Source organism: Erythrolamprus reginae, chromosome 3, assembly GCF_031021105.1.
Source record: "Erythrolamprus reginae isolate rEryReg1 chromosome 3, rEryReg1.hap1, whole genome shotgun sequence".
NCBI classification, from domain to species: domain Eukaryota; kingdom Metazoa; phylum Chordata; class Lepidosauria; order Squamata; family Dipsadidae; genus Erythrolamprus; species Erythrolamprus reginae.
Genome location: NC_091952.1, coordinates 42,552,266 through 42,577,728, shown reverse-complemented (window position 1 = coordinate 42,577,728; position 25,463 = coordinate 42,552,266). Strand labels below are relative to the sequence as shown.

General features: G+C 41.9%; 1 protein-coding gene across 2 annotated transcripts in view; it reads left to right on the top strand.

Moving 5' to 3' along the window:
- The first annotated feature begins 597 nt into the window (after positions 1-597).
- Positions 598-25,463, top strand: part of CEP250 (centrosomal protein 250) — a 58,878-nt gene continuing 34,012 nt past the window's right edge. The window contains exons 1-18 of one of the 2 annotated variants that reach the window (XM_070744961.1): positions 598-899; positions 1,892-2,074; positions 2,538-2,594; positions 3,028-3,110; positions 3,443-3,608; positions 4,078-4,184; positions 4,413-4,673; positions 10,088-10,184; positions 12,143-12,241; positions 14,807-14,959; positions 15,503-15,681; positions 16,219-16,401; positions 19,430-19,574; positions 21,585-21,731; positions 22,340-22,570; positions 23,010-23,203; positions 24,260-24,387; positions 25,011-25,180. In XM_070744961.1, coding sequence (XP_070601062.1) covers positions 1,892-2,074; positions 2,538-2,594; positions 3,028-3,110; positions 3,443-3,608; positions 4,078-4,184; positions 4,413-4,673; positions 10,088-10,184; positions 12,143-12,241; positions 14,807-14,959; positions 15,503-15,681; positions 16,219-16,401; positions 19,430-19,574; positions 21,585-21,731; positions 22,340-22,570; positions 23,010-23,203; positions 24,260-24,387; positions 25,011-25,180 — 2,583 coding nt within the window. In that variant the 5' untranslated portion in view covers positions 598-899. Of the gene's footprint in view, positions 900-1,891; positions 2,075-2,537; positions 2,595-3,027; positions 3,111-3,442; positions 3,609-4,077; positions 4,185-4,412; positions 4,674-10,087; positions 10,185-12,142; positions 12,242-14,806; positions 14,960-15,502; positions 15,682-16,163; positions 16,402-19,429; positions 19,575-21,584; positions 21,732-22,339; positions 22,571-23,009; positions 23,204-24,259; positions 24,388-25,010; positions 25,181-25,463 lie in introns of those variants that run through there. The other variant, XM_070744962.1, reaches the window with a different exon arrangement.

The following is a 25,463-nucleotide window of genomic DNA, read 5'->3' as shown; positions in this document are numbered from 1 at the left end:
GGTCAAATAAGCAATGAGGAAACAATCAGTATTTATTTGTTTGTTTTGTCAAGTGTGGTATACAAAGATACATTTATATACACGATACTAGTAAACATTAGGACAGGGCACTCATGCCAGATTTATTTAATAATAACAATAATTATTTTATTTTATTTATTTATTTTAATTAATAATAAAATTATTTATTAATAAAAATCTTCAGGATACAAGCAACAAGTTACAGTCATACAGTCATAAGTGGGAGGAAATGGATGACAGGAATGATGAGAAATGTTATGTTTATACAAACTACTACTATCCTATACATGTTTGATGAAAGAAAGAAAGAAAGAAAGAAAGAAAAGAAAGAAAAGAAAGAAAGAAAGAAAGAAAGAAGTCAAAGTAGGGGGAAAGGGAGGCAGGAAGAGATGCAAATCTAACGAGAAAACGAGGTATGTGCGGTGGTTTCCTTTCTACTACTCGATCTTCACATAACGTATCCTCTAACGAAAAGAATCACCAGCAAAATTAAAATACGAGCTGTTAACCAATTGGAAAGAGACAATTTTTAAAAACAAACACTTTCATTTTCCCGCTGTTCCGCACCTTCCCTTCGAACCAATAGGAGACAGCGGAGAAAGAAAGAAGCGGAGCCCAAGGGCTCATGGGTAATGTCGTTTTTCGAGGGCAAGCTTTAATTGCAACGGCCTTGTAACGAACTCTATTTCCCACAAGTCGCTTCTGGAGATTTTTTGGGGGGAGCCTTAGTGCTCCTGCAAGCAAGCTCTGTCTGGAGTGACTCGCACAGCTGATTCGCAACGTCGGGCCTGCGGCTCTTCTCCCCCTCCCCCACCCCGTCTCTTTTCCCCTCCCCCTCTCCCTCCCCCACCCCGTCTCACCTGCTCGCTGCTTCTCAGGTGAGGAGGAGCAGAAAGGCAACTGCATCTTAACCTCTGGGCGGGAGGGCTGTGCCGGACTTTACCTAACATTTATGCACAGTGGCATTAGCGAGCTTGGGAGTAAAAACTCTTGTGGTCCCCGAGATTATAAGAATTTATACGGGTAGATGCTAAACATTAGGTTTGTTCTCGCTCTTAGAGTTGCGGACGAATTTCTGAACTTTAGAGAAGTTAGTTTTTGTAAATACCTATTTTTTTTCACTTCTTTGGGGTATATTAAACGCCTGTAATTTTTCATTCCTGTACTGGACCCAAAGCAGACTAGCTTCTGTCCTGGGTTATTTTACCTATTTTAAAAACATAGCAACATAGAAGATTGACCGCAGAAAAAGACCTCATGGTCCATCTAGTCTGCCCTTATAGTATTTCCTGTATTTTATAGAATAGAATATTATAGAATAGAATAGAATAGAATAGAATTTTATTGGCCAAGTGTGATTGGACACACAAGGAATTTGTCTTGGTGCATATACTCTCAGCGTACATAAAAGAAAAAGATACATTTGTCAAGAATCATGTGGTACAACACTTAATGATTGTTATCTTAGGATGGATATATGTTTATCCCAGGCGTGTTTAAATTCAGTTACTGTGGATTTACCAACCACGTCTGCTGGAAGTTTGTTCCAAGCATCTACTACTCTTTCAGTAAAATAATATTTTCTCACGTTGCTTCTGATCTTTCTCCCAACTAACCTCAGATTGTGCCCCCTTGTTCTTGTGTTCACTTTCCTATTAAAAACACTCCCCTCCTGAACCTGATTTAACCCTTTGACATATGTAAATGTTTCAATTATGTCCCCCTTTCCCTTTCCATTTTATCTGTTTAAAGAATGTCAAAAACAACCATGCTTGTTACTGCTTCTGTTATTAAAAAGAACAGGCTTGTCGGAGCAGATTTTGCTTCCAGAGGAGAGGAACCAATCTAGTATAGTTTTTCCCCCTTATAGATGGAAAAAGAGAAATTACTAAACAGCATGAAAACACAGAGGGGCATTTTGTTGCCAGATGACCAAATAACAGCATTACATCAGCAGATGATGGAAAATCGTGCGTCCTATCGTCAGAAACTTCAAAGTTCCCAAGATGCACAACACCGTCAGGCAGTACTTATTCAAAAGCTACAGGCAAAGGTAAAAAAGCAATTCTGTTACCAGTGACACCCGAAGAAAGGGGTGATGTTATTTTCTTAGATTCACAAATAAACAAAAGAGTTACCAACATGTTACTGGGGCTGTCCAAGAATGGAGGAGAACCTTATTCAAATTTCCACTCAGTTATGAAAATTACTAAAGGATTTGTGGATAATCCTGTCTTTCAGCTTAATCTTTCCCAGAGGTTAAGCTTGCTGGTTGTGAGGGTAAAATTGGCAGTGATAATACTACTTTTAAAAGCAGGATATATATATATATATATATATATAAGATACATTTAAAAATGACCAGCTTGTGCTTGAAAATTGTTCTAAAACTGAAATTTATAAGTGAATATACTGTATGTACGTAGGCATCTATTATAAGAGAAAGCACAGAAAAAGCAATAAATATGAAACTGAATGTGCTTTAGCACACAAATGATGTATATTCTGTTTGTCAGGTTTTGCAATATCGAAATTGGAGCAAAGAATTAGAAAAGCGTCTGGAATCCAATAGTGTGAGTAATATTGAAAGTGATTACCCTGGTTTTTGTAATTATGTGTTACTAACAGTGTGCCATGCAAAAGAGAGAAAATGTGTAAAGTATATCCTATGAAATACTTGGTGTTTTCTGAGCTTGGTTGTTTGCTTACAGACATTTGAGTATTTGAAGGTAACATCAGTGTTAGTGGGTGTGAAATTTTCTCCTTTATGTTTGCAAGCTTGCCCTTCAGTGTTGTTGGTATGTGTGTTTCTTTCCTTGGTAGTTCCTTGATTACAGTATTATTTTCTGCTTGTTTGTCTGGTGTCTGATGATAGCCCTGCTTCTCTGGGTGTTGTCTACTGGAAGGGCTGTGTTACCACTCACAAAAAGTACTATGCCACTGATTATCTGTTTTATCAGTATTTTATAATCTAGTGTTTAATTAAAACTTTGCTTTCTCACAAAGAAATCTCTACGGAATCTACAGGATCACAAAGTGGAACAGAATCTAGAAAAGGTATTGGTTCATTTGGAAGAAGAACAGCAGAGGTAAATTAATCCTAATTGTAGAAGTGTGTTGAGTAACAATTACAGTAAAGATTGCTTTGTGATTGCTTTGTTTAGTGACTGTTTGCAATTACATCAGTGATGAAAAAGTAATTTTACATCCATTCCTTTAATTTATGAGCTTTACAGGTCCATAAAACAAAAGAAATCTGAACACCCTAAGCACAATTGTGGTTTCAGTTAGCACCTGATTCATTTAATAGTCAAGTTGTCAATCCCGATTTTGCTTTCTAAATAAGGAATATTTGTACTGACGCTAACTCATATTCTCGGAATCATGATTATTTGTTTTAACTATCACTTTTATTTATCAGATGTGAGAGTTTGGGTAGAGTTAATATCTTGCTTCGGAAGCACTTGGACAAAGCCAATGAAGTGAATGGGGTACTCCAGGAAGATATCAAAAAATTGACAGATGATTGGACAAGAGCCAAAACTGAGTTAGAGTACAAAGAGAGTGACTGGCACAAAGAACGGAAGGTAAGAATGCATTTGTAGTAAGTGTACAGAAAATGTAAGGAGAGTAATTTTTTTCCCTAGACAATTTTGTATTCAAATAGAAATTCCCCATGCTTCACCTTGAACATATATTTGCTGAGAAAGATTAAGAAAGTTGATAAATATTAAGTAATAAAACTAAGGATATAAACAAATGTATCTGATTCTACAAGTCAAATGATTGCTAGATCTTTGGGAAATGAGAACCAAATGTTTCCTTTCTTAATAATTGATCAGCTAATAACCATATCTTGAAAGTTGATTCATATTACAGAAAAAAGAATAGTTTAAGGATATAAGCCTTAAAAGTTTAAGGATATAAGCCTTAAAAGTTTAAGGATATAAGCCTTAAAAAGCTTGGTGTTTTTCTTTGAAAAAGTATATTCCAAATTACTGTGGTGGGATAAAACAGAGACTATGTTGTCACTTGTAATTTTGCTGTTGTTTCTAGAGCTTTGAACACTATAGGCAATCTGAACATGATCGTATCCTTGGCATTTGGCGGCAAGTGGTGACATTACGTCGGCATTTTTTGGAAATGAAGACAGCAACTGACAGGTGAAGAGGAATGGATTCTTCTATCAGATAAAATTGTATATAATTAAATTGTATGTAACAATGTCCTCCTTCTAGCAGTGAAAGAATTATGATATGTTTCTTTCTTTGCTGTATAAGAAGGAAAATTCTTATTACTCCATCTCTCCTCTGAAGACCTTTGGTTTAGTAGTGGTTGAGTTCCACTATTTATAGATTGGTAGAACATGGTATTATTTATTTTTACTCCAGGGATCTGTCTGAATCAAAAGCTAACCAAGTGAGGATTTATGGCTCTATATTGAACTGTTGTTTCCATGTGAGCTCGGATGCACAATTTTTGGAGACCAAGAATTTGGAAGATTCATTCCTAAGATCCCAGCAGCAGGGACGGCAACAACTTGGTAAAAAATTAGAGAAAATAAATGTGGAGAAAGAAAAACACAAGCAAGCAAAAGCAAATGTGACATCACATGTCAAAAATTTTTTTTCAAAGGAAGATCTTCAGAGCAGGTAAGTTCCATTTAAAAAATCCACTAATTGTCTCACTGGTTGTAATTATTTATTCAAATAATATTAATAATATTAATAAATAATATTATTTATTTATACTGGCTATTTATGCAAGATTCTATCAAGGAAAACATTTTGAGATCATCCAAGGGCATGGGGTGAGGTGCCATCAGTACGCTGATGACACCCAGTTGTACATCTCCACCCCATGTCCAGTCGGCGAAGCAGTGGAAGTGAGGTTCCGGTGCCTGAAGGCTGTTACGGTCTGGATGGGTGTCAACAGGCTCAAACTCAACCCTGACAAGACGGAGTGGCTGTGGGTTTTGCCTCCCCCCACTTCTGACTTGTAGCATTTGAGTGTGGTGTGATTGTGTAGTATTGATTGTTTTTAGTAATACAGTGATCCCTCGATTTTCGCGATCTCGATCTTCGCGAAACGCTATATCGTGATTTTTCCCACCCGATGACGTCACTCTCTTCCTTCCTTTCTCATCTTTCTTTCTCTCTCTCTTTCTCCATCTTGCTTCTTCCTCTCTCACACTCTCTTCCTCCCTCTCTCATCTCTTTCTTTCCTTCTCTCTCTTTCTCTATCTCTCCCCCTCTTGCTGGCGGGCGGCGGGCGGGCGAGCGGGGGCATCAGTGAGGAGCCGGGGTTTCCCCTTTGCGTGGGCGGCTGGGAAACCCCGATCTTTGTCTGCTCGCTGCTGCTGCGCCGAGCAGATCAGCTGCTGGGCGGCCGAAGGAACCTTCCCTGGGTCTTCCCCCTCTTGCTGGTGGGCGGGCGAGCGGCGGGCATCAGCAAGGAGCCGGGGTTTCCCCTTTGCGTGGGCGGCCGGGAAGACCCAGGGAAGGTTCCTTCGGCCGCCCAGCAGCTGATCTGCTCGGTAGCGCAGCAGCAGCGAGGAGCCGAATCGGGTTTTCCCCTTTGCGTGGGCGGCGGGGAACGCAAACTCCACCATCTACGCATGCGCGGCCATAGAAAAAAAGAGTGCGCATGCGCAGATGGTGTTTTTACTTCCGCAACCCTACATTGCGAAAAATCGATTATCGCGAGGGGTCTTGGAACGGAACCCTCACGATAATAGAGGGATCACTGTAATGGATTTTAACTTTTTTTTAAATATTAGATTTGTATTATGTATTGTTAGTGTTGTGAGCCGCCCTGAGACTTCAAATCTAATAAATAATAATAATAATAACAACAACAACAACAACAAATCTAATAAATAATAGTAACAATAACAAGAAAACAACTATTATTATTATTATTATTTTTGTTGTTGTTACAAGTCATATAAGAATAAATTATACAAAATTATTTAATTAGGGAAAACTGGAAAGATAGTGTTAATAGAATGTGGATATCAGGGTTCTGACGGATCCCCTAATTAATATGCTTGGGTTATCCTGTTCTTTACAATTTGGATTATTGTGTTTTCATTATTTTGAGCAAAGAGAAACCCAGTGTACAGTAAATCATTGCTGGATATGATGTACAAGGAAAATCTGCCTAATTTGAATAATAAGGAATGTATTCACACTAATGTATGCCAAAACAAAGCTTACATATATTTCTTCATACATTTTGAGTGCTTTGATGCATTTATTATTGACCCAAATAATCAATCAATATGATTCATTATCTCTTGATAAAAAGAGATAATGTGATAATTGTGATATATTAACAATGGTATTCAGGGAAAAGAAGGTAAAATGCATGGCTTTATATATTCTGGTATTAGTATTGGGTTGCTACCGGTATGGATAAGGACAGCGTACTGGTAGCGAAAATTGAGCTGCCCGTGCTGCTTTGCTTCTGCTGTAGGCATGCATGCACATCCCAGCAATATTTTGCTTCTGTGCATGTGCAGAAAGTAAAATCTCGTGAGGGGGGTGCGCACTTGTGGGAGATTTTGGTGATTTTTTTGTTTCTGCACAAAGACAAAATAATCACCAAAAACTTGCACTTGCATATATGTAGTGTTGGGCGAACCTGAACCTGAACACCGTGAAGTGCCGCCGCCCAGGAGGAGAGTGGGGAATCCCATGATGGGATTCCGGGGGCGGGGCTTTGATGTCACGGAGACTCCTTTCTGGCCGGCCGAAATGGGGAAGAAGGCGTATCTGTGATGTCAAAGCACCGCCCCCGGAATCCCATCATGGGATTCCCCACCTCCTTTTGCTTGCAGCGCCGCTGTGGCCTCCTTTTCCGTAAAAATAAAAGGAAGCAAAAGGAGGTGGGGAATTCCCCATCTCTTTGTTTATTTTTACGGAAAAGGATGCCGCAGTGGCGCTGCTGCAGTTTGGGTTTGGGTTCGGCGAACTCACCCAAACTTCATGGCAAAGTTTGGGTGAGTTCGCCAAACCTGAATTTCGTTAGGTTCACCCAACACTACTTATGAGATTTTGCTTCCTACATAAGTGCCGGTATATTGGCTATATTTTAAAGTACTATGATTTTGAAGATTGGAGGTGTTTTTTCTATTAAAAGTGTGTAAGTAAGTAAAATCTTGGGCCACTATATCACAATTAGTGATAAAGTGATCCCTTGCCACCTTTCACAGCTTCAGTGCATCGCGGGTTTTTATAAAATATTTTTTTTAAATATACAATAGCAGTTTTCCTCAGACAGGCTCGCCACCTCTCCTTTCCCCGACCTGCTTGGAGGCGAAGCTTTGTCAGAGATGTTCCATTGCGATTCCGGTCTCAGCAGATAGGCGGGGCAGGGTGGGAGGCCATCACCACCATCTCTCCCAGCCGACAGGAAGCGCCAGCAAGAGCCAAGCCCTCTGGCGGCAGCATAACAAAGTGGAAGAAGTGGTGGTGATTGCTGCAGCGGCATCTGCTAATGCTGGGAGGTGCTAGTAATGCAGCAATTGCGCTGCGCCTTCCTCCCTCCTTTGCCGGGCTGCCCTGCTTTCCTTGCGTGTTTTGCGCTCCCCTCACATGCTCTGAAGTGGACCCCGCCCTCTGGCGTGTCTCTCTCCCACCACCACCTCCCCTTCTCTCCTGGTTTAAAGCACAGGTAAAAAGGAGTGCTGGGTGAGGGGCGGGCAGTGTCCCTACTTCGCGGATTTTCATTTATCACGGGTGGTCCTGGAACCGAACACCCATGATAAACGAGGGATCACTATACAGTGCTCCCTCAATTTTCGCGGGTTCAAACTTCGCGAAAAGTCTATACCACGGTTTTTCAAAAATATTAATTAAAAAATACTTCGCGGGTTTTTTCCCTATACAGTGGTACCTCAAGATACGAACCCCTCATCTTACGAACAACCCGAGATACGAACCCGGGGTTCAGAAATATTTTGCCTCTTCTTGTGAACTTTTTTCGTCTTACGAACGCCAAACCCGAACTTCCGGGTTCGGCGTTCGGGAGGCCGCTGGGAAGCCGCGCCGCCCGGCTGTCACCTTTTAAAACAGCCGGGGGGTTTCCCAGCAGCCTCCCGAAGCCGAACGCGGAAGTTCGGGTTTGGCGTTCGGCTTTGGGAGGCTGCTGGGAAGTCCCCCGGCGGTTTTAAAAGGTGACAGCCGGGCCGCGTGGCTTCCCAGCAGCCTCCCGAACCCCGAACTTTTGCCAAACTTCCGGGTTCGGGGTTCGGGAGGCTGCTGGGAAGCCCCGCAACCCGGCTGTCACCTTTGAAAACAGCCGGGGGGGTTCCCAGCAGCCTCCCGAAGCCGAACGCGGAAGTTCAGGTTTGGCGTTCAGCTTTGGGAGGCTGCTGGGAAGTCCCCCGGCTGTTTTAAAAGGGGACAGCCGGGCTGTGCGGCTTCCCAGCAGCCTCCCGAACCCCGAACTTTTGCCGAACTTCTGGGTTCGGGGTTCGGGAGGCTGCTGGGAAGCCCCACAGCCCGGCTGTCACCTTTTAAAACAGCCGGGGGAGGGTGTCCCAGCAGCCTCCCAAAGCCGAACGCAGAAGTTTGGGTTTGGCGTTCGGCTTCGGGAGGCTGCTGGGAAGTCCCCCGGCTGTTTTAAAAGGTGACAGCCGGGCGGCGCGACTTCCCAGCAGCCTCCTGAACCCCGAACTTTTACCAAACTTCCGGGTTCGGGGTTCAGGAGGCTGCTGGGAAGCCCCGCAGCCCAGCTGTCATCTTTTAAAACAGCCGGGAGGCTTCTCAGCGGCCTCCCGAACGCCGAACCCGGAAGTTCGGGTTTGGCATTCGGCGTTCGGGAGGCTGATGAGAAGCCCCCAGGCTGTTTTAAAAGGTGACAGCTGGGCGGCAGCATTTTTTTGCGGTTTTGTTTTGTTGTTGCACGGATTAATTGACTTTACATTGTTTCCTATGGGAAACAATGTTTCGTCTTACGAACCTTTCGTCTTACGAACCTCCCCTGGGAACCAATTAGGTTCATAAGACGAGGTATGACTGTACCACGGTTTTCCCCGCCCGATGACGTCATATGTCATCACCAAACTTTTGTCTGCCTTTAATAAATATTTTTTTAATAAGCTTTAATAAATAAACATGGTGAGTAATAATCTAAATGGTTGCTAAGGGAATGGGAAATTGCAATTTAGGGGTTTAAAATGTTAAGGGAAGGCTTGTGATACTGTTCATAGCCAAAAATAGTGTATTTACTTCCGCATCTCTACTTCGCGGAAATTCGACTTTCGCGGGCGGTCTTGGAACGCATCCCCCGTGAAAATCGAGGGAACACTATATATTGAAAAGGGAGCTTTGTTTCCAGATAGTGTAATTTAGTTCCTGTAGGAATATTCTGTCCACAGAAAAGTCCTGCTTTAGCACACTGAGAAAATGGATACAAGAATCCTTCTTTGGCTTTGGAAAGTTTATCAACTGCCAATTGATTGATTGATTGATTGGATATCTATGAAACCCCTCTCCGAAGACTCAGGGCGGCTCACAGCATATGAAAAACAGTAAATTACAATAAATTGAGTCACATTAAATTAAAAATCAATTCCAGTCATTCACAGCAATCATACAATCATTTGTTGACCAGGGCCAAGATCTAATCAGGGCCAAGATCTAATCAGCCTGACGACATAAATAAAGGCGAGGAGAGTGAGGGCAGTACGCATCTCCAGGTGGAGCTGATTCCAGAGGGCCGGGCCCCCCACAGAGAAGGCTGTTCCCCTAGGTCCCACCAAACGGCATTGTCTAGTTGATGGGACCTGGAGAAGGCTGACTCTGTGGGACCTAGCCGGTCGCTGGGATTCATGTGGCAGTAGGCGGTCCTGCAAGTAATCTGGTCCGATGCCATGTAGGCATATGCAGGATTCTCATTTTCATCTTGAGTTTTCAGGGACAATCAGCCACTTTTAGAAGCAACAAGGTAAAATTGTGTTAGCCAAAATATCTTAGCCTGTAAATATTATTTTTTATAGTTTTTATTATTTATTAGATTTGTATGTCGCCCCTCTCCGACCTTTGCTGTTCTCTTTCAGAGTGGTGGAGTTGACTGCTTTGCTTGAAGAGTCTCAAAAACAGAATGAAGAGAAAGAGAAGACAGTGAAGACTCTAAGAGACACAATGGAAATTCTGGTATGTTGTCAAGGAATTAGAGAAAATCCAGTGGAAGAGATAATTAATAATAATAATAATAATAATAATAATAATAATAATAATAATTTATTAGATTTGTATGCCGCCCCTCTCCGAAGACTTAGTTCCTTGGTTTATTACTATTTAGGAGACATTCCAAAGCTAAATATATATCAGTACCTTGATTAAAAGCTCAAAGTTATACATCTTCATGCAATTTTAGTGATAATTGCTTTCGCAAAGTTAAATGTTGGAGCACAAAATGTTTCGGAAAGAAATGTACTATTTGCTACAACAGTAAATACCTAATGTTTATATAATAATAATAATAATAATAATAATAATAATAATAATAATAATAATAATAATAATTTATTAGATTTGTGTGCCGCCCCTCTATAGGAATTGTCTATAGGAATGGAAAAACAGGTCGTGCATTTACAAAGCCAAAATTATTTTTGCTAATTGAATTTGAGAACCTATGCAATACAGTAGAGTCTCGGTTATCCGTCCTTCGGTAATCTGACACTCGTGATTATCCGATGTCGTGACTGCTTGGGGGCGTGGCTGTAGGCATTTCTGTGCCCCCCAGACACGCCCCAAACATGACAGCCACAACAGGAAAGCAAGCTGGGAGGAGGAAAGTGAGCTAGAGAGAGAGAGAAAGCCGGGGACAGAAGCCGGCAAGCTAGAGAGAGAGGGAGCGGGGACTGAAGCAGGCGAGCGAGCAAGAGAGAGAGCCGGGGATAGAAGCCGGCAAGCTAGAGAGAGAGATGGGGACAGAAGTGGGCGAGAGAGAGAGAGAGAGCAGGGGACGGAAGCAGGTGAGTGAGAGAGAGAGCGCGGGGACTGAAGCAGGCGAGCGAGCAAGAGAGAGAGCCGGAGATAGAAGCCGGCAAGCTAGAGAGAGAGAGAGAGAGACGGGGACAGAAGTGGGCGAGAGAGAGAGAGCAGGGGACGGAAGCGGGTGAGTGAGAGAGAGAGCAGGGGATGGAAGCGGGTGAGTGACAGAGAGAGAGCGGGGACTGAAGCAGGCGAGCGAGCAAGAGAGAGAGCCAGAGATAGAAGCCGGCAAGCTAGAGAGAGAGAGAGAGACGGGGACAGAAGTGGGCGAGAGAGAGAGAGCAGGGGACGGAAGCGGGTGAGTGAGAGAGAGAGAGCAGGGGACGGAAGCGGGTGAGAGAGAGAGAGCAGGGATTGAAGCAGGCAAGCGAGCAAGAGAGAGAGCCAGAGATAGAAGCCTGCAAGCTACAGAGGGAGAGAGAGACGGGGACAGAAGTGGGCGAGAGAGAGAGAGAGCAGGGGACGGAAGCGGGTGAGTGAGAGAGAGAGAGCAGGGGACAGAAGCGGGTGAGTGAGAGAGAGAGAGCAGGGACTGAAGCAGGTGAGCGAGCAAGAGAGAGAGCCAGAGATAGAAGCCTGCAAGCTAGAAAGAGAGAGAGAGACGGGGACAGAAGAGGGCGAGAGAGAGAGAGCAGGGGCCGGAAGCGGGTGAGTGAGAGAGAGAGAGCAGGGGCCGGAAGCGGGTGAGTGAGAGAGAGAGAGCAGGGGCCGGAAGCGGGTGAGTGAGAGAGAGAGACAACTGAGGAGGGAAGCAGTAAAGTAGAGTCTGGATTATCTGACATTTCGGCTATCCGACTATCAGCATGCCCATTTATGTCAGATAACCGAGACTTTACTGTATGTAAACTGAATATAAATTTTAACGGCTGGTTAAAAAGTACTAATTTCCCTCTACTGCTCTGAAATCCTGTGATACCTGATGAATTTGCCTACAGGTAGAACTCCTTTTGGTATACTTTCATATATATTGTGGGCAGTGAAATATGTCCATTGTAGTTCTATTGATATGTTGTGATTCAGTATTCCCATTAAATTATGTTCTAAGTCCAGATGTTTGTGACATATGGACTCTATTCTATAAACAGTGATTTAATTCTAATACTTTATTTTTTCAGAAGGCTAATAAGTTGAGGATAGATTGTGACCAAACACCAAGCAAAGATATCAGTGAAGAGATATTTTCTCTGCAACATGTATTAACAGAAATTACCCAGGTAGTATAATAATAAGTTATTTTTTAAAGTATAAATGAAATACCACGTTTTTTTGCCTAGAAGTTTGGACACCGAGGAGCATATGGCTGGCCTTTGTCCACCCATAACATAACTACTGTGATGATTATGACCAACCACAAAAATATTTTTATTATATTGCAGGCATTACATTACAGGCCTCCAATTTACAAAATATAGAAAAGCTTTATGCAAAAGATTTACTGATTCACAATAATTTTTGTTGTCATCTCAGACTATAGGAGTTTTTAATAGCAAAAAATCCATAGTTTTAAGTCAAATCAAAGTAATATTGCCCTCCAAACCACAAGTACTTCCCTGTGTCAGCTGATTGCTAACATACCTCCCTGCACCATCGCATCTGAAAACCTGCTGAAGAACATAGTATTAATATTATTTAAAAGGACAACAAAGAAATTGTCATCCTAAGTTCAAGCATCAGATGGTTTCCTTTTGAAGGAGTTTTCTGGGGAGCCCTTTTCTTGACTTTTCACGAGGAAGGACTTCTTTCACTATCCACTTGCCTTTACATAGTGGTCAGATAAATTTTTATCTAGCTTACCTGGTACCTGAAGGTAAGAGAGACTTGAGCCATAAAAAGCTTTATAATTAATAACCAGAACTTTGAATTGGACCTAGAAGCCTTCTGGTAACCAGTACAGCTTCAGCAAAATTTGTGTTATTTTGCTATCCTTGTATTAACCAATCAGCAGAGTCCAATCAGAGTGGATTGTCACTCACTGGAAGCTTTTAAATATATTGGATAAGCCTGGTGCTGGAACAAATGACTTACAAGACCCCTTTCATGTTATATTTCTGTTATTCCACAAGAAGAGATAGATTGCTGGTTACGGATTTCTTATGTGTTAAGAAGGAAGACAATGCCTATCTTAAATATACAGTGTTCCCTCGATTTTCGCGGGGGTTACGTTCCAAGACCTCCCGCGAAAGTCGATTTTCCGCGAAGTAGCGGTGCGGAAGTAAAAACACCATTTTTGGCTACGGACAGCCCAAAACTACCCCCACGCACCCTTTTTCAAGGCAGCACAAGGAGCCGGGCTTGAAATTAGGGCAGGGAGTGCCGAAAGTGCGGAAGCCGACAAAGATTGCTTTGAATGTCGGCTGCCCCTGCCCCCCCAGCGCCTCCGGCGCCCTCGCCGCTACCGCCCGCCCACCCGATCCATCCCTCTCACTGGCTTTCTTCGGACACGGGTCCTCCTGCAGCAGCGCTGGCGGTCACCGTTCCCTGTAGGCACCCGCCGTTCGCCCGCCCGCCGTTCGCCCGCCCGCCGTTCGCCCGCCCACTGGCCGTTCACCCGCCGTTTGCCCGGCCACCCGCCGCTCGCCCATTCGCCCGCCCGCCCGCTGCTCGCCCGTTCACCCGACCGACCGCCGTTCGCCCGGCTGCTCGCTCACCGCTTGCCCGGCCGCCGTTCGCCCGCCATTCGCCCGGCCACCCGCCGTTCGCCCGGCCGCTCGCTCACCGCTCAAGAGCAAGAGGGGGAGAGATAGAGAAAGAGAGAGAAGGAAAGAAAGAAAGAGATGAGAGAGGGAGGAAGAGAGTGTGAGAGAGGAAGAAAGCAAGATAGAGAAAGAGAGAGAGAAAGAAAGAAAGATGAGAAAGGAAGGAAGAGAGTGAGAGAGAGGAAGAAAGAGAGAGAGAGTGGAAGGAAGAGAGAGAGAAATGATAGAAAAAAGGGGAGAAAAAAAGAGAAATGAGAAAATGATTGAAGCAGAGAATGACAGGAAAGAAAGAGAAAGAGACAGAGAAGTGACTCTTGGTGATGACATATGACGTCATCGGGTGGGAAAAACCGTGGTATAGAAAAAAACCCGTGGAGTATTTTTTAATTAATATTTTTTGAAAAACTGTGGTATAGCGTTTCGCGAAGTTTGAAGCCGCGAAAATCGAGGGATCACTGTATTAGAAACATGTTCATAAAATTGTTTTGTATTTAATAACAAAATAATCATATCGTTATTGTGAGACATTCTGGAGTATATGTTCCTTTGTTTCAGAAAAATCTATCTTCTTCTACCTTGTAATGATAGTCAATTTAAATGGGAGAAGTTGTTTCATATTCCACCCATTATGTAAGTCATTGCTTGGGAAATACAGACACTTTCATTACATACTATTTGGCTTTAAGGTATTTGGAGGAACAGTTATCAAGATTACGTTTTTTCAATTGTACTTCTCCAAAATTCAGCACTGACAATAGTGTCCTTATTCATGGAGCAACCTGCGTCTAGATCTACATAATTAGGCTATTATTCCACAATCTCATGAATTGCAAGTTCTGCTGGCAAGTTAATTCCTATAAACAGTACTCAGCATATGGATCGTGAACATCATATGTAACACTGACCCTCCCTAGTTTTGCTTCAACTTAGTAAGGTTCAGTGCAGATATAAAGTATGAATAGGGTTCATGACTTATCCATTGCTCATTAGAATCTCACAAGAGTAGATCCTATGCAGGAGGTTCTGGGTAGGTGTTCGTTTTAATATGAAAAACTAGCAGCCTGATATCGGTTTGAATTTCAGGCACTTATTAACGAGAATGATGCAGCAACTGGCATCAGGCCAGTTGAAAAGTATGCTGACTCTTGTGCTAAAGTGGAACTAAATACTGGTGATTCAGATGGGACCCTTCTTCTTTTACATGATGTGCTTGCTAGGAGAAGAAATCAAGTAGAGGTAAGTGAACTGATAAGGATACTTTTTATTTACATAGTTTGAGAAATATAATATTGATACAAAGAATTTTATGCATTACCATGTATAATACTACCACTTTCCCAAGCTCCTTGATTTTGTATCCTTTCCCCTTACCCTTTTTCTCTTTCTGTTTATACTTTCCTTCCCCCCCCTTTTGTATTAATAAATAAACTATATTTTTTTTAAAAAGAATACAGTGTTCCCTCGATTTTTGCGGGGGATGCGTTCCGAGACCGCCCGCGAAAGTTGAATTTCCGCGAAGTAGAGACATCATCGGGCAGGAAAAACCGTGGTATAGGGAAAAAAACTGCAAAGTATTTTTTAATTAATATTTTTGAAAACCCGTGGTATAGAATTTTTGCGAAGTTCAAACCCGCGAAAATCGAGGGAACACTGTATTACTTTCTCCTATAAAAATGTAAACACTTGATCTCTGTAAATATCTATTCACTCTCTCTTCTCTCACCATGCATTTTTGTTAAGCCTTATTTTTCTCGGTCCTCCCCCCCCCCCCTTTTGCAGCAATTGAGACAACAGCTATTGGAAAGTCGAGATTCTGCCACTGCTTTGGAAAAGAAACAAAAGCAGCAGGAAGAGCAGTGTAGCTTCCTGAGAGATAAGCTAAAACGACTAGAAGGAGAAGGAGACACCCATGCAAGTCAACTTCAGCATTTACAGTCTGCACTGGAGACTTACCGTAGGTATGTATTAGGTTACCTTTCTCTATCTTTAAAGTATCTTCTCCAGTTTGTGGTCTTTGCAATTCCTGGAATTCTTTTGCCTTCCCTGATTAAGAATTTTGAGAGCTGTAATCTCGAAATATCTGGGAAATGCCAGTACAGTAATTCTTTTTAAAAAATATACAGTAGTACCTCTAGATACGAGCTGCTCCACATGCGAGTATTCCAAGTTACGAGCAGAGAGGCAAGCAAAATTTCTGTTCTACATACGAGCTTAAATTCGTGATACGAGCAGAGCGTCCACTAGGTGGCGCAAGAATTCCATTTTTTCCAGTTATCTCCGGGCGAAAAGCCAAAACTAAATGCATTGGTTCGAGATACGAATTGATCGACATACGAGGTCGGCTCTGGCACGAATTAAACTCGTATGTCGAGGTATCACTGTACTATTAATACTAACATTAACATTTATCTTATGTATCTGTTTGTTGTTGCCATGTTAGTTATTCATTTCCAGCAATATAAGCAACTACTTAACTGGAGGCTGCTGTTTCACAGTGATCATGAAACCCTGGACAAATCTAGAATGAAACTACAACAACAGCTGGAAATTTTGGAACAGGAGGCCCAGCATTTACGGCAAATTAACACAGAACTACAGCTGAAAGGAGATATGGTAGATGGAGAGAAAGAAGAAAAACAGGGTGAATTGGAAAGGCTACTGCGTGAGAGAGAATACATGTGAGGTTTTTTTTGCTTGTTTGCTTCACACATTTTATTTAATTTATGCATTTATTTATTTTGTCAAGTATGTACATGGCTACAAAGTATAAACAAAGTATAAACATGGTTGTGAGTATATAAGAAGTACAAGCATGGTTATGAGTATAAGGAATTTTAGGAATACAGTGATCCCCCGCTCGTTGCGAGGGTTCCGTTCCAGGACCCCCCGCAACGAGCGGGTTTTCGCGAAGTAGCGCTGCGGAAGTAAAAACACCATCTGCGCATGTGCAGATGGTGTTTTTAACTTCCGCAGCGCTAGCGAGGAGCCGAAGATTGGGGGCGGCACGGCTGTTTTAAAACGTCGCCGCCGGCATGGGGGGCTTCCTAGCAGCCCCCCAAACCCGGGTTCGGGGTCCGGGGGTGCTGGCAAGCCCCCCATGCCGGCGGCGACGTTTTAAAACAGCCGCGCCGCCCCCAATCTTCGGCTCCTCGCTAGCGGGCAGGCAGGCGGCGGACAAGCCGTTCGCTGGCGCTCGCTCTCGCCGCTTTCGAGCTGAGTCCTGAAGCGAATTCGCTTCAGGACTCATCTCAAAAGCGGCGAAAGCGAGCGCCAGCGAACGGCTTGTCCGCGCTCGCTCTCGCCGCTTTCGAGCTGAGTCCTGAAGCGAATTCGCTTCAGGGCTCAGCTCGAAAGCGGCGAGAGCGAGCGCCAGCGAATGGCTTGTCCGCGCTCGCTCTCGCCGCTTTCGAGCTGAGTCCTGAAGCGAATTCGCTTCAGGACTCAGCTCGAAAGCGGCGAGAGCTAGCGCCAGCGAACGGCTTGTCCGCGCTCGCTCTCGCCGAATTCGCTTCAGGACTCAGCTCGAAAGCGGCGAGAGCTAGCGCGGACAAGCCGTTCGCTGGCGCTCGCTCTCGCCGCTTTCCAGCTGAGTCCTGAAGCGAATTCGCTTCAGGACTCAGCTCGAAAGTGGCGAGAATGAACGGCGTGGGCGGGCGAAGGGCGGGTGGCAGCGAGGAGTTTGCGTGGGCGGTGGGGAAACTCCTTGCTGATGCCCGCTGCTCGCCCTCCCGCCAGCAAGAGGGGGAAGACCCAGGGAAGCCGCCCAGCAGCTGATCTGCCGGGCGCCATCTACGCATGCGTGCCCATAGAAAAAAGGGCACGCATGCGCAGATGGTGTTTTGACTTCCGGGTTGAAAAATCGCAAATTACCCTGTTCGCAATGGTCGGGGACGCAATAACCGGGGGATCACTGTACGTGGTTGCATTTGGACAGTAATGGTAGGCACGATGGTGCATTTATGCACGGACCTCTTAGGAATGGCGTGAGGTCAACGGTAGACAGTCTAAGGTTAAAGTTTTGGGGATTTGGGGAAGAAACTACAAAGTCAAGTAATGTATTCTAGGTATTGACCACTCTGTTGCTGAAGTAGACAATTTTTTTGCAATCAGGTTTGGAGCAGATTATATTAGGTTTGTATTTATCGGTTGAAGTGAAGAAGTCATTGACAGGTAGGACATTGTAGCAGATGATTTTGTGTGCTACACTTAGGTCAGATTGAAAGTAGCGTATTTCTAAATTATCTGGGCCCAAAATTTCAAGTCTGGTGGCATAAGATATTCTGTTGCAAACTCTTCTCGTGAAATATCTCTGGACATTCTCAATTGTATTAATGTCAGATATGTAGTGTGGGTTCCAGACAGATGAGCTGTATTCTAGAATTAGTCTAGCAAATGTTTTGAATGCTCTGGTTAAAAGTACAATATTACCAGAGAAGAAGGTATGCAAGATTAGGTTAATCACTCTTAATGCCTTCTTAGTAATGCTGTTGCAGTGGACTCTGGCTCTTAGCTCATTAGAGATGAGTATTCAAAGATCCTTTACTGAGTGAGGATTGTCAACAAAGTTGTGATCATCTGGTTTGTATTTTGTGGTCTGATTATTTTTGCCAATGTTTAAGATAGAGCATTTGTTGATTGAGAATTGAAGTTGCCACTTGTTTGACCATTCTGATACATTTTTGAAGAGTTGTAGTATTGTCGGTGGTGTTGAATAGTTTTACATCATCTGCAAAAAGGATGCAGTTGCTTTTTGTATTATCACAAATGTCATTTATGTAAAGAATAAAGAGAGTTAGTCCTAAAACGCTGCCTTGGGGAACACTGCTGTTAACAGTACAGGGTTTGATAAAGCATTTCCTATAAAGCACTTGTTGTCTATTTGATAGAAATGCAGTTATAATTTGTGCAGGGGTCCAGAAATTCCATAAGATTTGAGTTTTAGAAGTAGTTTGTCATGTGCCACTGAGTCAAAGGCTTTGCAGAAATCTAGATAATTGCGTCTGTTGCTTTGTCCTAGTCGAGTTATATAGTCCATATGTTTTTACAGTGTAGAAGTTGCAGGCTGCAGGATAATTTTTTTCTGAAACCAAATTGTCTGTGAGAGAGTAGGTTATTTGTCTCTTAAGTGGAGGGTAATGGATCGGTTTATGATTAATTCCATGACTTTGCAGGTGACGCAACATAAAGAGATTGGTCTGTAATTTTAGGCTGGGGTCTCCCTTTTTGAAGATAGGGATGACCATAGCTAGTGATTATAGATTGGTTAGGGAGATGGGTGATAATCAAAAATTATGCTCAGAGGTTTTGATAGGACAGTGGAAAGGGTTAGGGTTAGACCTTTAGTCTACGTAAGGTAGCTTGCAAGATAATATATTCTTTTATGTATATTTAGTGCATGTATATTTAGAACTATTTAGAAAATATATCCAGTATATTGACATAAGCTGCAATACTTCAATATTCCAATCATGGAAATAAGCCGTTTATTGACACATCTTGACAGGGGGGGAAATTCCCTCCGATGTACTGTATTTGAGTTTTGTAAACTTTACTACTTTGAGTGAATTAATAGTGCTTTGGTTGTAAAACCAGCTTTCAGTACTCTTACAACACTTTTCTTAGGGTGGAATATGGAAGATAGACCTCTGTTTTAATTAAAAAAAATACATGTAGGGTCTCCTTTTTAAAACAAATATTTTTTTTCAGTCAAGAAGATAAAAATGCTCTTGAAGAAAAGCATTCATTAATAAAAAATGAATTGATAGCCATGAGAGAGTCATTGCAAAAATCTCATCTTGATGAAGAACTGATGAAACAAGAAAAATATGAACTTGCTTTAGCATTAGAGCAGGTACTATTAATGTACTTTTCTTATCTTATACTTGAACTTAAACTGGAAATGTGTAAAGTATAAATGTCATCTTAAATGTTATATACTATACTCTTTCCTCATTTACTAACTACATTCTGATCTGATGACTTGATAGTGAGGCATTTTACTTACTGAGTAAATGAACAGTGGTGTGAAGATCACCAGTAGCTGTTGTCTTATTCAGTTCATGTTTTCTCATGTCCTCTCCCCTCACAGGGTTGAAGGGTTGCTTAAACCAGTGTTTCCCAACCTTGGCAACTTGAAGATATCTGGACTTCAACTCCCAGAATTCCCCAGCCAGCAAATGCTGGCTGGGGAATTCTGGGAGTTGAAGTCCATATATCTTCAATTTGCCAAGGTTGGGAAACACTGGCTTAAACAAGCTATCTCTTCCTGTGGTGCTTTTCTCCACAGTGTAGTGCTTCCTTAAAAAGTGCTAAGTGCAAGTTAATAAGCTCAACTCTCTGTGACCTTAACTAGTTGATTAGAACCCTACTGCTGGCACAATGCTGCCTGAAAGGTGTGGGACCTTCATTATTTTTACACTGAGAAACAAAATGTGTTGGTAAATGCACTTATTGGTTGATAAAGACATTAAATGAGGAATGGCTGCAGTGGTCAGGCCAATAAAAATTTAATTTACGTTATATATTTTCCTGAGTTTTATATGTAATTCCAGTTAATAAGACTTGCATTCCCTCCTTATAATAAGTGGGTTAAAATATAAAAACAATTTGTCCTGTTCTAAGTATATTAGGCATAGAAATATGTTATCACACAGAAGGCATTTACAACACCATCTTTTTTTTTAAATTTATTATTATTATTATTATTATTATTATTATTATTATTATTATTTATTAGATTTGTATGCCACCCCTCTCCGAAGACTCGGGGTGGCTCACAACAATAATCAAAAACAATATAACATTGCAACAAATCTAATATTAAAAGAGAACAATATATAAAACCCCGACAATTTAAAACCCATGCAACACATACATACCAAAAACGTAAAATATAAAAGCCTAGGGGAGATGTCTCAACCCCCCATGCTTGGTGATATAGGTGGGTCTTGAGTAAGGACAAGGAGGGTGGGAGCCATTCTAATCTCCGGGGGGAATTGATTCTAGAGGGACAGGGCCGCCACAGAGAAGGCTCTTCCCCTGGGGCCCACCAAACGACATTGTTTAGTTGACAGGACCCGGAGAAGGCCAACTCTGCGGGACCTTATCGGCCGCTGGGATTCGTGTGGTAGAAGGTGGTTCTGGAGCTATTCTGGTCCACTTCCATGTAGGGCTTTGAAGGTCATTACCAACACTTTGAATTGTGACCGGAAACTGATCGGCAGCCAGTGCAGGCCACGGAGTGTTGTAGAAACGTGGGCGAATCTGGGAAGCCCCACGATAGCTCTCGCGGCTGCATTCTGCACGATCTGAAGTTTCTGAACACTTTTCAAAGGTAGCTCCATGTAGAGAGCGTTGGAGTAATCGAATCTTGAGGTGATGAGGGCATGAGCGATTGTGAGCAATGACTCCCTGTCCAAGTAGGGCCGCAACTGGTGCACCAGGCGAACCTGGGCAAACGCCCTCCTCGCCACAGCCGAAAGATGGTATTCCAATGTTAGCTGTGGATCGAGGAGGACGCCCAAGTTGCGAACCCTCTCTGAGGGTGTCAACAATTTCTCCCCCCCCCCCCGGGTGATGGATAGACAGATGGAATTGTCCTTGGGAGGCAAAACCCACAGCCACTCTGTCTTGTCTGGGTTGAGTTTGAGCTTGTTGACACCCATCCAGACCCCAACAGCCTCCAGGCACCGGCACATCACTTCCACTGCTTCGTTCCTCTCCTTATTCCAAATGCTACCCATGAAATGACATTGTTTGCCATAATTGGATGAGCAGAATGTGGCACATGTTCAAGCCACTGAATAGAAATTTGTCATAGCGATTAATAGATGTTTGTTTTTGATGTGTTTCATTCTGTAAGGCTGAAGAGTCTCTTGCAAAGCTCAGCAGTGTAAAAAATAGGCTGAAGGTAGAAACTGCTAACCTTCATGATACAATTTCAAAGACCAGTTCCCTTAATGAAGCACTAGCACTGGATAAAGTGAGTTTAAACCAACTAATTTTGAAGGTAAGAGCGTATTCTAGATCCATTGCTTTTATGCTGAACAGCATGTAGTATGAAAATAAGAGATATGTTAATTCAGTGATTGGGTGCAACTCAGAATTTTAAAAAGTGTTTCTTCAAACTAAGATTACAGTGTTCCCTCAATTTTCGCGGGTTCGAACTTCGCGAATAGCCTATACCACGGTTTTTCAAAAAATATTAATTAAAAAATACTTCGCGGTTTTTTTCCTATACTACGGTTTTTCCCACCCGATGACGTCATATGTCATCGCCAAACTAATAATTTTTGCAAATAAATAACAAAAAACATAATTATTGTTAATAAATAATTATGTTTATAAATATCAGGATCACTAAGTGTCTTATTCAATGGTGCATACCAGTAATAATGGTGACTAAATGGTTGTTAAGGGAATGGGAAATGGTAATTTAGGGGTTTAAAGTGTTAAGGGAAGGCTTGTGATACTGTCCATAGCCAAAAATGGTGTATTTACTTCCGCATCTCTACTTCGCGGAAATTCAACTTTCGCGGGCGGTCTCGGAACGCATCCCCCGTGGAAATCGAGGGAACACTGTATCTTTGTTAACTGTTGGTCTTTCATTACATTCAGTTAGAACAAGAAAACCAGGCTCTCTTGGACAAAATAGATCACGTGGAAAGGAGAGGTGCTTCTTTGCAAAAGCAACTGAACCAGGCAGAAAGAACAAATGAAGAATTAAATGCAGAGAAGATTCGGTTGGAACAGTTGTTGCATAAGGCCGAGGAGCTGCAGGAAAGCTTACAGAATGAATTGAGAATATTAACAGGTGAAAAGGAAGAGGCAAATGAGAAGCTGAGTCAAGTGAGTATTAAAAGCTAACCTGCATAAATATATTAGAACATAGTTTCCTATGGCAGAGGTTGATGATTGGAGTACAATCAGGAAGGAGCCCAGCAAAGTTCAGTACACTAATTTATAGAAGAAAGTTGGCCTTGGGTGCCAGAAGTTTTTTATTGTTGGGCGGGATGATTTTTTGTTTTGCTATTTTTATTTGTTTTATGAGTTGCCCACAGTAGTAGTTCGCAATATGGAGAAGCTATAAAAGTTCTTTAAATAAAAGTACATAATACAGTTTAAATTTAAAGATGTAATAGATTTTAGTATTTTTAATTGAATTATCCTGTAAAAGAAATGATACATCTAAGTAAACAAATAATGAAATAATGAACATTTCCTTTTTTTACTATGGTATCTATTGAGACTATTTTATACTAAACCTTTTTTTTTTTGGTTCTTGTAGATACACCATCAAAACGAAACATGTCATACTAGTTTGGAACAAGCAAACCAAGAGCTAATTCATACAGGGGAAATGCTGTCCAAGGCTTCTAGAGAAAAGGAATCGCTAATGCGTGAAAAAACTGCTTTGGAAGTACGACTAAAAGTTGTTGAAAGAGAAAGAGTGACTCTTACAGAGCAGGTGTCAAAATTTAGGTAAGAAATTGTTGGATGAAAATTATTTGAATAAAAAATGATCTGTTCCCGGTAATCTGGATTCTGAAAAAGTCTTCATATTTCATAATACAAAACTCTTGTATTAAAAATAAGTCTGCCCTTGCAGAAGGCAACTTAAGAAATACATAGCAGCTATATTATTATACCAAATTACTATGCCACTTCTTCTTTTTATTTTTTATTTTTTTTTATAAAATAGTTTTTATTTACAAATATACAATAAATACATTGGTTACAATTAATAATATAGACATGTCAAATTAGAGGAAAAAAGAAATGCGAGAAATGGGTAATTAGAGATTAAAACAATAATCCTGTCGAATTATAGTTTAAATGATATGCATTTGACAATAGACAGAGACAAATAGACAAAAAACGTCGACAAACATACAGAAGAAAGAAAGGAAAGAAGAAGGAAGAGTAGAAGGAAAGAAAGGGCAGGCGGGTGTACGGTAGATCTGTGTTAAAATTGTGAACTAGATATACTTTCAGTAGCTCATTTCCTTATATCTAATATTTAAGATTATAGATAAATAAGAGAAAGTGTTGAATAAATCAAGGTATACACAAGAGCTGTGATGGTGCAGTTCTGCAGGCTATTTCTGCTGACTGCCGGCTATCTGAAGTTTGGCAGTTCAAATCTCAACAGGCTCAAGGTTGACTCAGCCTTCCGAGGTTGGTAAAATGAGGACCCAGATTGTTGGGGAAAATATGCTGACTCTGTAAATTGCTTAGAGAGGGCTCTATTGCTATTATTCAAGCCCTATCCAAGTTTTAAAGTATGCATATAATTTGTTGGATTTGCTTTCAAGAAATCAACATAGTGCACACACGAAATTGTGTTCTTTCCAAATATTAACTATCTTGTATCAGCTAGACAAATAGAAACTTACTAAAGTTATTATTGTTTATATATGGAGATTCTAGCTGTATTTCAAGGGTGACATTTTTTTCTTATTGTATATTTCAGGTTTCATAGTGTTGTAAAAGAAAGAGGCAAAGACTAAATGCCGATTTTATGTCTGATTCTTGTAGGTCAGAAAAGGATCATTTGGAATCAAACTTCTTCCAGGCTCAACAGCAATTATCTGAACTAGAAGTTACCCGAGATCAACTGGAAATGAAAATTCAGACAATTAGCCAGGCCAAAGAAGTGATACAAGGTGAAAAATTGTTGGAGCTTTCGTGAAGCAGTAGAATTCTTATATTTTCCTTGGTTAATGGGAAATCAGATGCAGTAGAACAGTGTTTTTCAACCAGTGTGCTGTGGCACACTAGTGTGCCGCGAGACATGGTCAGGTGTGCCGCGAAGCTGAGAGAGAGAGAAAGCAAGAGAGAGAGAGAAAGAAAGAAAGAGAGAGAGAGAAAGAAAGCAAGAGAGAGAAAGAGCGAGCGAGAGAGAGAAAGAGAACAAGAGAGAGAGAAAGAAAGAAAGAGAGAGAGAGAAAGAGAGGGAGGGAAGGAGAGAGAGAGAAAGATATAGACAGAGGTAGGGAGGGAGAGAGAGAAAGAGAGCAAAAAAGACAGGAAGGAAGGAAGAGAAAGAGGGATGGAGAGAGAGAAAGAAAGAGGAAGGAAGGGAGAGAAAGAGGGAGAGAGAAAGAAATAAAGTGAAGGGGAGGAAGAGAGAGATAGATAATTTTTTGGTCCAAACTTTTTTTAGACCCCTCCCCCCCCCGCTCAATGTGCCCCAGGGTTTCGTAAATGAAAAAAATGTGCTGCGGCTCAAAAAAGGTTGAAAATCACTGCAGTAGAAATTCAGTTTCTTCTTTGCTTATTATTTCAGGAGAAGTGAAATGCCTTAGGGCTGAGCTGGAAGCGGCAAAAGCCAAAGTTGAACAAGAGAAAGAAGGAAAAACACAGCAGCTATCACAGGTAGAGCAGAAGTACCAAGAAACACTCGGCCACTGCAACACTGTACATAAAGAAGAAATGGACGTACTCTCTCAGAAACTGGCAAGTATTTATTCAGTTACTCTGTCACTGATTCTGTTTCTCACATAATTCATTTATTTATTATTTATTTATTGGATTTCTATGCCGCCCTTCTCCGAGGACTTGGGCGGTTCACAACATATAAAATATACAATACATAATGTAGTCCAATTAATTAATCAAAAATCTAGAAATCCCCCCAAAAAACCATTACCCCCCCCAATCATTCTATTCACTCCACATTCTCTCAACATATTCATTAGGCAGGGGGCAAAGATCTAATGGCCCCAGGCCTGGCGGCAAA